This window comes from Strix aluco, chromosome 21, assembly GCF_031877795.1.
Source record: "Strix aluco isolate bStrAlu1 chromosome 21, bStrAlu1.hap1, whole genome shotgun sequence".
Lineage (NCBI taxonomy): Eukaryota > Metazoa > Chordata > Aves > Strigiformes > Strigidae > Strix > Strix aluco.
The window spans coordinates 4,065,065-4,077,915 of record NC_133951.1 but is presented as its reverse complement, the minus strand read 5'-3'; the positions used below and the strand labels follow the sequence as shown (position 1 = coordinate 4,077,915).

Below are 12,851 nucleotides of genomic sequence, written 5' to 3'. Positions count from 1 at the left end.
GACAGGAATGATCCTGCGTGGTTATGAAAGACACAGAGGTGGCCGGAGCCTCTTCCTGCCCACACGACCACCCCTCTCTTACACACACTTGCACTTCTGCCTCTCTGGCCACCTGCCTCCCTTTCCCAATCCCTGGACATCTCCTTGGGATATCTCTTCCCCACGACCATGGACACCTTGATCTCCCCACCCTGCTCTCCTCTGGGTGCACTTCCCAGTACTTTTGCACTTCCAAGGATGCCTTGTGGTTGCTGGAGTTCAGCACCTGTGAGCAGCGTACCTGGACGTGGCTGCATGGAAGCAAGATGCGAGGAGAAGAGCCTGGGGTTTGGCCAAGGGGCTCAGAGCTCAGAATGCTGCTGACCCCACCCCTCTACCCAACCCCCCGCCAGCCTCACGTATCCCTAAGGCCTGGGAGGCAGGTAAAGGGGACCACTGCCGCCATTGACAGCCCAGTTGGGTCTGAATCCAGGGGGAGAGTCTGTGGGAGATGAGAAAGGGGCTGCCTGCTGTGGAGAGGTCAGCTTCTTCATAGGCACCGTAATCTCACCTGCATTCATCTCACCCCAGCCTCAGAGAAGAGAAGCAGAGCAGAACTCTTCCTCATCGACAGGCGAGCTTGGCGGTTTGGAGAGCCCAGAAGGATCCCTTTCTGTTCAGTGGCTGCTGAACCCAGGAGCCCAGCAGAGCTCAGGCTCAGGCTGCCACAGCTCCATGGCCCCTGGCCCAGACATCAGCGAGGCTGAGCATGCCTCCCAGGAGGCACACACACACAGAAATCCATGTGTACGACACATATAACACATGGCCGACCACACCGATCAACCCAGGCAGGAACACACAGCACTCAACAGAGGGCACCGAGAGCCTCGTCCAGGTCCCCTTCTGGCTGATCACGATGAAGGACTGTGAGTGGGACAATATTACACACATGTACAACGTGGATCACTCCAGCAGCTGGACTGAGACACCCCGTCCACCCTGTAGCTGGTCCCTGGCTCCGGTGGGCCTGGTGGTGTGGTTTCACTCCAGGCGGCAAGTAAACACCACGCAGCCGCTCACTCACTGCCCGCACCGGTGCGATGGGGGAGGAGATCGGAAGGGTAAAAGTCCTGGGTTGAGATAAAGACAGATTAATAGATAAAGCAAAAGCCGCGCACGCAAGAAGAACAAAGCAAGGAATTCATTCACTCCTTGCATCGACAGGCAGGTATCTGTCTCCAGGAGAGCAGGCCTCCATCATGGTTACTTGGGAAGACAAACGCCATAACTCCAAACATCTCCTCCATTCCTTCTTCTTCCCACAGATTTATGTGCTGAGCGTGACGTCATATGGTATGGAATATCCCTTTGGTCAGTTGGGGTCAGCTGTCCCGGTTGTGACCCCGGCCATCTTTTTGTGCACCCCCAAGCCTACTGGCTGGTGGGCTGGTGTGAGAGGCAGAAAAGGCCTGGACTCTGTGTAAGCACTGCTCAGCAACGACAACAACACCTCTCTATTATCAACACCATTTTCAGCACAAACCCCAAACGCAGCCCCATACCAGCTACTATGAAGAAAATTACCTCTATCCCCAAACCAGCACACCTTGACACCCTGGTCGTTCTGGCAGCCAGCTCCTCCGGTTCTCTTGGCCCCAGAGACATGCACGCAGACACGAAATGGCCTTATGATGTCTCTGGTGGTTGGCCAGGACCCTCTGGTGCCTCCTGTAGCCAACACCCTCTGTGACCTCATCCTGAGGGGCACACACCCACACGTGGCTCCCAAGCCGCTTTACCCACTCGCTGCCTCAGCTGGCTTGATACTTGAGAGCAGTCACACACTGACTTGCATACCCTCACACGCTTCACTTGCTGGCAGCACATTATTTCCACTCACCCTGGTCTGTCCAGGTGCCGACACCCCAGACAAGCAGTGCCGACGACCTCCGGTCCCACTCCAGTGACTGGCACCACTGAGACCGGAACCACGGCCACCTGTGGTTTGGCTCCAGTTGCTGGCCCCTAGACTTCCATACGCACACATGCACACAGATCAGAGAGCCCCTCACCAGGGAAAGTCGCTAGGAATAGAGCTTAAGAAGAAGACAGGACAGGCTGCACCGATCAGAAGCAGGGCACGTCCAGGCAAACATCCTGAACAGCAAGTAGTTCTTGAGGGACAGCCATGTTATCCCATCTTCCCTCTAGTTTCCTCACGTTTCTTCCTCCCAAGACCACCCTGAACCCTCCCTTCTCCCACCTCTGCTTCCTCCCACAAACACGCCATACCGAGTCTCGTGCTGTGCTGTGCTGCTCTTCCCCTGCACTCATCACAGTTTTCCAGTATCTAAAGGCAGCTACAAAGACGACGCACACTCCCTCTTAACAAAGAGCCACACGGAGAGAAGAGGGAGCAAGCGGGAGAGGTTTCGCCTTCATACAAGGAAGACATATTTTACAGTGAGAACAATCATTCACTACAACAACCTCCCCAGGGACGTGGTAGAATTCTGGTGACAGGAGGTTTTCAAGATGCAATTGGACAGGGCGCTAGATAATCTCATCTGGGCTCCCTTTCCTGCAAAAGGTTGGGCTAGATGATCTTTGGGGGTCCCTATCAGTTGGGGCAATTCTATGATTCTGTGGCAATTCCGGCTCCCTTCATGCTTTATGTCGTGGCTTTTGAGGTGTGCCGATGAGTAATGGGGCTCCTTCCAGAAGAGCTGAAGAGCTCTCCCCCCTGCCAAGCTGGCCTTGTCTCCATTGTTATAGGCTGTCAGGGGCGAAACCCGGCAGCTATGGAAAAATCCGTAGCTGTAGCAAGGGAGGAACTCTCTTGGACAGTCCGCTGGTTGGGACTGGAGAAGAAGGGAGAATGAAACACGGCTCTCTAGCAAAGCTGTGATGCCCAATGTCTTTAATGAGAAAATCAAAGGAAAATGGAAAAGGCGAGAGCTGAAGCAATGCATGTTGGAGGCCGAGAAAAGCTCAGAGAAGTGCTGCCGTCGGAAGGAAAACCTCCACGCCAGGCATGCTTCCTGTGCAACTCCCCCTCAAGGCTCTGGCAGTCACGTATGCTCTAGACGCATTGCTACGGAAGGAAGGTGGAGGTGTTTGATGGGGAGCGTAAGGTAAAGCAGAGCAAGAGGGGGAAAGAGAGAGGCTTCCTTGGGAAGAGACGGAAGGCCGCTCCCTCGGGGCTGGCTCCTGGACTTTCCTCGAGGCCCCTGGTGCTCCATCACGGGCAAGCGATCCACGGGCTTCAGCATAAGAGATTGCCCCGTCCCAGAGGCCCGCAGAGCCCGCGGCCCAGACCGGACCACCCAAAGCCGCCCAGCCCCAGGGAGCCCCCAGAAGCGATGGGCACACTGGCAGCGCTGAGGGAGCTCCCCACGGCAGCCGACGCGGTGGATCCCACGGCTGTGCTCTGAGGGAAGGAGCTGAGGATTGGGCCCGGCAGCGTCACCATCACTGGCGAGGGCTGGATCGCAACGCTGGAGTCGGCGCACCGGATGACGCAGGGCTCGTTGCAGCTGTTGGCAAGCGGGGTTGGGCCGCAGGTGGCTGGCAGGCACGGGCTGTAGCACGACATGTCTTGCAGAGGGAGGCGACCCTGCAAGACCGGGAGGGAGCAGAGGGCATTAGCTGTCGGGCCCTTTCAGACCCCCAGCTTGGCTCCTCCGAGAACAAACCAGTGGCTGGCCGCTCAGCGGATAGAGATTTGGGATGGGGTCTGCATTGGGTATTTGCTAGTAATTGAAGGGTGATCCGAGAGGGTCCGTCAAAACATAATGAAGCTTCCCCTGTCCAAGTCAAGCTCCCTCGCAGCCTATACCTCAGCTGGCCTTGCCACGCCCAGGCATGCCTGCCCCATGGAGGCCCTCTGCTACCTCCGGTGACTCCATTACCAAGGGGATGTCTGCAGGCTGTGAGGATATTTCACAACACTCCTTCTGCTCAGCCCTGGAAATTTGGTAGGGAAGGTGCCCCAGAGAGAGTCCTCAGTAAGCCCCCTCCCGCCGTGAGGAAATGGATGCCAGGTTTTCCAGATGGGTGGAGCGTAGCCTTGGTGCTGTGGCCTTGGTCAGGGAACGATTTTCTACTGCACACCAAGAGGCTCCCTCTTCCTGGCATCGGGCTCTGTACTTCCTGATCATCCATCAGCCCTTGTACAAGCATCAATTTGTTCACTCAGACAAACGGGTCTCCTTCTCCCTGCCCCCACCCTCAAGACCCCTCGTCTTGTCAGGTCAGGCTCCTCTCACCCACATCTTTCAGGAGGGGACATGTCTGAGTAAAACGCAACAGGGCTCCTGAAGACAGCAGCCACTACGGAAGAAGACGTCTATGGTGGGACTAGCTCTCCTGTGGAAGCTTCTCGTCATGCCAACAGTGCAAAAGGAGCATTGCTGAACTGCGGATACAGCCCTCTCCACAAAATCTGTCCTGCCAACCGAGGAGACAAGAGGCAAAATGAACTGACACTTACCAACTTCAGAGAGCAGGGGAAGGCACGAGGAGACGACAGAGGAGCTGGCAGTTGGGCATGCTTTTATACTGCGGCCCAGAGCCCCGGGGGAGCTGAAAAATGCCACAAACATGAAGCATGTTGAGAAACAGCAATTTGGACTTCTCACACCTATGCTGGTAGATGAAAGACATGCCTCCGTTGCCTGAAATGCGTGCCTCCCTTTTCATCCTGGGTAGCACTGACGTGATTTTGTTGATAGCAATTATGTTTCTTCCCCAGACCAACGCTCCTTTGAGGTCTCGTTCCAGTAGCTGGTGAAGCCTTGCAGCAGATTCAGGCCATGAGTAGGTGATGTACACGTCCTGCCCTTCCTGGGGAACGTGGCCCCACTTAGATAGGAATTTTCCTGTGGGGCACGCCTGAAGGCCACTCAGAAGGGTCTCTCTTTGACGGGTTGACACTGACCCTGAACAACACCAGTGCCTGCCGCCTATGGAGTTGCTCGGAGCCCAGCCAAGCCTCTGCAGGATGGCTGTTCTACTGGGGGACAGAGAATGGAGGAGACTCAGATCCCCAGAGTGTTTGGAAGGTCATGGTCAAACAAGGCCGTCCTGCACTCTGGACCAAAACCCCATTGTGTGCAGGGATGGGGACACGGAGGCCATTGCTGGAGTGGCTCAGGGTACTCGGTGGCAGATGTCTGCTCCCCTCGGGCCTCGGTGATGCACACCATGCAAAGGGGGCCCAGCAGTTCAGCTGTTGTCCTCAGTCAGGAAAGGCCAGTTCTCTGGGAACTGCAGAGCCCTTGCCTTGCCTGCCAGGACTTTACTCATTACTCTCCTGAGGAGAAACAACGGCCCTGGAGAGCGATGAAGGAGCCTGCTGACTCAGGCCTGAAAGCGAGCCATCACCAAGTGGACCTGTTTGCTTCGGCACAGTCTTCCCAAACAACACTCACCTTTGCATCATTGCCTGCTGGCTTGTTCAGGTCACTGACCCAGAGGGTCTGGCTTGTTTTCCCTGGCTCAGGGATGGATTGGCACATTCGGGGCCCTTTAATTGCAAGGTGGCACCAGCAGACCACCTTGGAGTCACCTGTGAGTCACCAAATAGTGCTGAGGCACTGCGAGAGACCTCAGCTCCACCTCGGTGCACATCATCCATGCACTGGCATCAGGAAATCCGGGGGAAATGGATTCAGACCTGCCCAGGACCTTAGGTGCAACCTCGTGTCCACGTTCCTGCAGAAATGCAGCTTTGTGTACAGTGTTGTCATGGCTGTTAGCATCTTGCCCAACCACTTGGTGACTCCTTGAAATCCTGGGTGAAATCCTCCTTGGTGAAATGGCAGCCAAGGGAAGGACAGCACGGACGTGCCCTGACGTTCCCACTCCCAGACGTTTCTGGAGCACGGTCCAAACCGAGGAAAGTTTCCGCCCGTAAGTGTCCAGGGCCTGGGGAGCCTGCTTCTTTGATGGACCGGTGTGACAGACCACCAGACTGAGGCTGCAGCCTCTGAGTGGCAGCAGATGGTGCTCCCTGCTACCCTACGAGACACAGAGGAGACCTTGCCTGTCCGGAGAGGTGTGGCGGGAGCTCAAAGGCCAGGCGTGTGTTGCCAGCCCTGAGAGCTGCCTGGAAAAAGCCTCTGCCTGCCCGTGCTGCTTGGGCAGATGGGCCACGCTCTCACCCGGGCGGCCGTACCGTTTGGGGAAAGGGTCTTAGAAGGGGGATGTTGTCTTCTCCTGCAAAACGTTGATGGCTCTGACTCACTTCTGCCGTCGCTTGCAGCAGGGCCATGCTCTGGGGCTGTTGTGCCATCCTGATGGGACGGGAGACCCAGTGCCACAGCTCACAGTGGAAACGTGCTCACTCCGGACAGGCAGAAACAGGTCCCAGCAGTCAGCATGGCACCAGGGTGGGCGGCAGCCACCCGTGCCTCTTCCAGGTGGAACTGGAAGTGCACTGACAAAGCAGCCAGTGATGCTCCCTCCTGAAAGGCTCTGAGGCTCTCTGAGGAAGTTGCGAGGCACTCGGTCCCCAGCGTGTCCTCAGCTGAAGAGCAGGGAAGTGGTTGCCTATATCTTCCAGCCCCCCAAAGCCCTGAGATTAGCCCTCAGAGACGTGGCCCATCCCCACAGAAGGGGCACGGGTTGCCCACAGCAAACTCTGCAGGGGAAGATGCCAGCAGGGACCAGCCCTGAGGGAAACTCCCTGCATGGGACGCCCTGCCCTGTGGCTGCTCTGTTCCCGGCCGGTGCACTAATGGATGAGCGCTCAAACTACTGATGAGCACCAGCAAATGCCAAAGGCCGCGGTGGGTAAGCAGAGAAGTTGGCTACAGCCCTGCTGCTCCTGCCTCTCTGCTCTGCCTTGTGGCAACTGAGAGGTTATGCAAACAGGAGCAGGCACCAGGACAGACACTCTGCTCCTCACGTAGCCTCCTTTGTCACCAGACAGGAGCATGACACAGCCCGTCACAGCTCTGCTACAGCAGGCAGCGAGGGCCATCGCTGGGCTGCTCTCCTCCTTGGCCTGCCATCCTGCCTCCACTGCCAGATGCGGGAAGGCTGGGGAGGCATTCCTCTACCACATGAGGAGCCTGGCATTTGCTGTGCCCAAGCAAAGCTGAGGCAGCAGCAGAGGGCACGTGCATCCACCTGCCACAGCAGGCGCGTGGTAACACCTGAGGGCAGGAAGCGGACAGCACAGGCCCATCCTTGCTCCGCAACATGCCTTCTGCTTTGAACTGCAGCCACAAGAGCACTTGTCCTTTCCAGGGCTGGCAAGGTGACCGAAAGCAAAATGCACCCTCAGTCAAATGCCTATGAGTTTCCTCCTCAGCCCCTGTGACCTTGCGTCCTTGGGGCTGACTACCCACTTTGAGAATGAGAATTCTGAGAAGGAGAAACAGTCACACCGGGCCTTAGCTCATTGCTGAGCCCTCCCATGGCCGTGCAAGGCCTTGTGTTTCTCAGGGTCAGCCTCAGCCCTTCAACAGGAGACCCACGTGAGTGGCCTTCATCACGAGTGCTCCACGCCTGAAGCCCAGACTGAGAGTGGTACTCACGTTCCCCAGCAAGGATGTGCACAACCCACACACAGGGCCTGGAGCTACTGAAACCCTTCCCTGGGAAGTGGCATGGGACCTCAAATGACCGTTGCTTTGAGGAGCCAGCAACTAATGCATCACTGCGCTCTCACCCAATAGGGAAACACAGGCCGGGCCTTTCAGATGAAAGGGACAAGTTCTTCATCTGTGGGCTGTGCTTTGCAAGCCTCAAATTGCTGTTTGTTAACGTGCTTCACAAAGAAGGTGTGTTCCAGGTCTCCCGAGGCGCTGGCTCACCATATAAAAAGCCCGGGCCACTCCAAGCCCTTCCATCCACGTCTCTTCCCTTGCTCTCCACATTGAACCTGGTAAGTCTGAACTCACTGCTTCTCTTCGTGCTGGCAGGATTTCTGTCAACGGGACTGCTTCCCTTCTGTGCGGGGTCCTTCTGATACGTGGTCCAGGCTTGAAAATACACTGTGCTTCCCTCTTCTGGGAGGTGAGCTGGCGAGGGAAGAGGGAAAGCTTTCTTCCCTCCTGAGAGGGAGTCATTTGGGCTCTTTTGTAGCAGTGGCTCTGCTGAAATCTGAGGCTGCACGACCAGTACCGTCCAAGGGGTCACCAGGTGCTTCCTCCCCCATGCATGGCACAGCGACCGGCCTTGGTCACTCTTGGCATGCAAAGGAACTTCCCAGGGAGATGTGGCCCTGGCCAGCCACTGGTTTGTTCTCGGAGGAGCCAAGCTGGGGGTCTGAAAGGGCCCGACAGCTAATGCCCTCTGCTCCCTCCCGGTCTTGCAGGGTCGCCTCCCTCTGCAAGACATGTCGTGCTACAGCCCGTGCCTGCCAGCCACCTGCGGCCCAACCCCGCTTGCCAACAGCTGCAACGAGCCCTGCGTCATCCGGTGCGCCGACTCCAGCGTTGCGATCCAGCCCTCGCCAGTGATGGTGACGCTGCCGGGCCCAATCCTCAGCTCCTTCCCTCAGAGCACAGCCGTGGGATCCACCGCGTCGGCTGCCGTGGGGAGCTCCCTCAGCGCTGCCAGTGTGCCCATCGCTTCTGGGGGCTCCCTGGGGCTGGGCGGCTTTGGGTGGTCCGGTCTGGGCCGCGGGCTCTGCGGGCCTCTGGGACGGGGCAATCTCTTATGCTGAAGCCCGTGGATCGCTTGCCCGTGATGGAGCACCAGGGGCCTCGAGGAAAGTCCAGGAGCCAGCCCCGAGGGAGCGGCCTTCCGTCTCTTCCCAAGGAAGCCTCTCTCTTTCCCCCTCTTGCTCTGCTTTACCTTACGCTCCCCATCAAACACCTCCACCTTCCTTCCGTAGCAATGCGTCTAGAGCGTACGTGACTGCCAGAGCCTTGAGGGGGAGTTGCACAGGAAGCATGCCTGGCGTGGAGGTTTTCCTTCCGACGGCAGCACTTCTCTGAGCTTTTCTCGGCCTCCAACATGCATTGCTTCAGCTCTCGCCTTTTCCATTTTCCTTTGATTTTCTCATTAAAGACATTGGGCATCACAGCTTTGCTAGAGAGCCGTGTTTCATTCTCCCTTCTTCTCCAGTCCCAACCAGCGGACTGTCCAAGAGAGTTCCTCCCTTGCTACAGCTACGGATTTTTCCATAGCTGCCGGGTTTCGCCCCTGACAGCCTATAACAATGGAGACAAGGCCAGCTTGGCGGGGGGGAGAGCTCTTCAGCTCTTCTGGAAGGAGCCCCATTACTCATCGGCACACCTCGAAAGCCACAGCACAAAGCATGGAGGGAGCCCGAATTTTCTGTTGGATGTCCCTGTGCTGCATTGATTACAGCAGAGACTCAACAGGCTGCTGCATTAATGAGAGGCAGTGGTGGCCCTGGCTGCTTTGTTAGAAAAGCCTTTGTTAAGAACCCAGAAAGCGAATCCCAGGAATTTTTCACATCTGCCTCATGCAGTGCCAGCGCTCTGAGGAAGGAGCTTGGCAGAGCATTGCGTTTCCCAGGCCATTGCTCCCTGCTGCCATGGGCTCCTGACGCGGAGGCAACACTGAATCTGCCAGTCTCTCCTTGTTCAACTATCTCCACAATTACAGGCCCATGGGGTGGGCTGGGGCTGGAGAAACTATTCAGAGTGACCAGGGTGCAAGCGGCTCTGGTGCCAGCCCCCAAGGCTGTGCACTGCTCCCCTTCCTCAAGGACGGGAATTAAGCAGGTGGAGGAGAAAGAGGCTCCCAGGGCCCTGCCTTTGGTGTCCATCCCACGGTGCACAATCCCATGCCCACCTTTCTGTTATCCACCAGGGGCAGCGAGGCTGGCTTCTGCACCATTTCCCCCAGCCCAGGGTCTGACCTTCAATGTACAGAGAGGTGTGGGCTCAGGGGACCAGCGCAGCGGTTTACGCTCTCTGCAGCACCGCAGCTCTGGCAGGTGAAAAGGGGAGTTGTGTGCAGTGGGGACGGTGCCGCTCAGCTCCCTCATCGTTCCTGACTGTTAGCTGTGCTGGGAGAGAAGCAGCCTGTGATGAGAGCCTGGGTGAGCACCAGGGGGAACAGCACAGAGAAGCCACGGCCAAGCCTGAGGCACATGCTCTGTCCTGGTGAAAAGTCCAGCAGTCAAGTGTGAGGGACTCCTGTCCGTAGGAGCTGGTGGTATGCTTCCAGAACGTGAGGGCAAGGTGGCTGGTGACAATTTAGCCTCAAAGTCAGGCTCAACTCCTTTGCGGGCACTGAGCCACGCCTGGGTCACTGTCCCGTGTTCCTTCCCAGGAAGGAGTGTGGAGCTCTGCTCTCCAGACATTTGCTGATGTGAATGCTGGGACCTGTTTCCCAGAGGTCCCCAGAGCTCAGCCCAGCTCTCGGGACAGTGGACCAGTCCCAAGAGGCACAAGCTGGAGGCTGCCTTTTTCTCTCCCATGGCAAACAGTGTAAGAAGGTGTAAGCGTTAGGAGCAGGGGCAGGAGCTGGGGCTGGAGCAGGAACAAGAGCAGCAGGAGCAGGAGCAGCAAGATCAGGAGCAGTGGCAGTGCCAGCGGCAGCAGCGGCAGGAGCAGCAGCAGCATGCGGACGAGGTGGCCGAGTGGTGAAGGCGATGGACTGCTAATCCATTGTGCTCTGCACGCGTGGGTTCGAATCCCATCCTCGTCGGTCAGCCCAACAGTGGCCAAAGTTGCTGAGTGTGAGGAGCTTGATGTGTGCCCCCCAAGCTTCTGTTTTGAGATGAGAGCTGACTGAACAGAAATAGCAAGGTTTTGAAGTGGCTCAGCACGGACACACTTCAACCTCTTCTGTCTCCACATAGGCGAGAGGAACCGGAAGGGATAGAAGGAAGAGCCGGGGAACTCACAGGACCGTCAGCCTCCCCTCAGTCCCTGGGAAGATGATGGAGCAAAACATCCTGGAAGTAGTTTCCAAACCTAGTGTCGTGGTTTAAACCCGGCCGGCAGCCAGGCACCACGCAGCCATTCAGTCACCCTCCCCTGCCCAGGGCACGGGGGAGAGAATTGGAGGGGTAGAAGTAGGGAGACTTGTAGGTTTAATAATTGAAAAAAAAGAGACTACTACTACCGATATTATGAAATACAAACAGGTAATGTGCAATCCGATTGCTCACCACCCGCCAACTGACACCCGGCCCGTCTTGGCTGGGTTCGGCTTGACTGCAGACTTCACTCTCTGCGCTTTTCCCCGCTTCCCACGTGGCGCCCATCACTGCTCACCCTGTCGGCTCCCATGGTCGCAATCCCAAAAGCGAGAGAGAACCCTCCTCCTTCCCAGCGGCCCCTCCTTTACATACTGAGCAAGGCATCACATGATATGGAACACTCCATTTACCGATCCAGGTCCAGCATTCTGGCTGTGCTCCCCCCCAAGCTCAAGAAAAATTAACTCTGTACCAGCCAAAACCAGGACAGTCTCCACCTCTTATTCCATACCATTTGCATTATGCTCAGGTTCCCAATACGTTCTAAAGTAATCACCATCCCTTTCCCTGGTCCCAGGTGTCTACACACAGATATCACTCTCTTAGTCTATGGGCCATCCTTCCAAAATGTGTACTGAGTTCATTTAGTTCATAACTTTGGGTTCCATTTGTCATGACAGTCTTTTAAGGCTGGAGGGATGAGGCGGATTTGGCTCAGTCAGTGGAGCGCGTGACTTTGGATGTGGCAGGAGGATGGCATGTAGTCTCTGCTACAGTTGGAGCTCACTGTTGATGTGTCTGGCGCGGGCCATGCTCACAGTCTACGTGCGGGTCGATCTCAAGGATGTTGCTGGGCACCAGCTGCTGAAATCTGTCCTGACTCTACCAAAGTTCATCTCTTTTTTTTATTAATGTGATGCCATCAGTTCAGTATGTATCAACCATAGCGATGACGCTATGCAATAACTGGGTTATTCGACAGTTAACATCGTACAGTTCAATTCATTGTCTGTTTTCACATAAAATCCAATCCCCTTGAGGCGCACATCGGACTTCCCCGTCCTTCCACATTAGCCACCGTGTGCACCCAGGTCCTTGGGCAAAACTAATCCCACGCATGGGTTTACCTTTACCCGAAGCAGGAATAACCCAGACTGTCTGCCCCAGCATGTTTTTAATGCGCACTGCAGAGACCTTATCCCCATCTACAGTACGAAGAAGGTTTGACTGAGCAGGGCCAGACTGGTTGGCAGATCCTCTAGTATTGACTAACCAGGTGCATTTCGCTAAGTGCATGTACCAGTGTTTGAAAGTTCCACCACCCATTGTTCTCTGTAGTTTTTAGCAACCCATTGCACCGCTCAGTTTTCCCGGAGGCTGGTGCAGGAGAGGGGCTGTGACACACCCACTCAATGGCATGTTCTTTGGCCTAAGTGTCTATGAGATTATTTTGGAAATGAGTCCCATTATCTGATTCAATTCTCTCTGGGGTGCCATGCCACCACAAGACTTGCTTCTCAAGGCCTAAAATAGCGTTCCGGGCAGTGGCGTGGGGCACAGCACACGTTTACAACCATCCGGTGGCTGCTTCCACCACTGTGAGCACATAGCCTTTGCCATGCTGAGTTTGTGTGAGTGGGATATAATCAATCTGCCAGGCCAACCCGTATTTAGATTTTAACCATCGTCCTCCATGCCAAAGGGGTTTTAACCGTTTGGCTTGCTTGATTGCACACGTCTCACATCCATGGACGGATAACCTGTGCAGTGGTGTCCATGGTTAAGTCCACCTCTCGGTCACGAGTCCATCTATACGTTGCATCCCTTCCCTGAGGGCCTGAGGAGTCATGGGCCTGGCGAGCCATAAATTTTTCATCCTTACGTTGCCCGTCCAGATCCACTTGAGCCACCTTAATCTTAGCAGCTTGATCCACCTGTTGCTCTTTCTGATGTT

General features: G+C 56.1%; 2 protein-coding genes and 1 non-coding gene across 3 annotated transcripts; 2 read left to right on the top strand and 1 right to left on the bottom strand.

The window, feature by feature from the left end:
* Positions 1–3,247: 3,247 nt before the first annotated feature.
* On the bottom strand, positions 3,248–3,577 carry LOC141933116 (beta-keratin-related protein). The gene has a single exon (XM_074847490.1). It carries the CDS (start codon positions 3,575–3,577, stop codon positions 3,248–3,250), a length of 330 nt encoding a protein of 109 aa, XP_074703591.1.
* Positions 3,578–8,329: 4,752 nt separating this feature from the next.
* On the top strand, positions 8,330–8,659 carry LOC141933037 (beta-keratin-related protein). The gene has a single exon (XM_074847312.1). The coding sequence runs from the start codon at positions 8,330–8,332 to the stop codon at positions 8,657–8,659; it is 330 nt and encodes a 109-aa protein (XP_074703413.1).
* Positions 8,660–10,538: 1,879 nt separating this feature from the next.
* Positions 10,539–10,620, top strand: TRNAS-GCU (transfer RNA serine (anticodon GCU)). Its single transcript has one exon. It is a non-coding gene; the product is annotated as a tRNA-Ser (tRNA).
* Positions 10,621–12,851: the final 2,231 nt, after the last annotated feature.

What these genes read in the sequence shown, in the direction of transcription:
- LOC141933116 (XM_074847490.1), bottom strand. Translation starts at nt 3,577, where the DNA reads ATGTCGTGCTACAGCCCGTGCCTGCCAGCCACCTGCGGCCCAACCCCG.
- LOC141933037 (XM_074847312.1), top strand. Translation starts at nt 8,330, where the DNA reads ATGTCGTGCTACAGCCCGTGCCTGCCAGCCACCTGCGGCCCAACCCCG.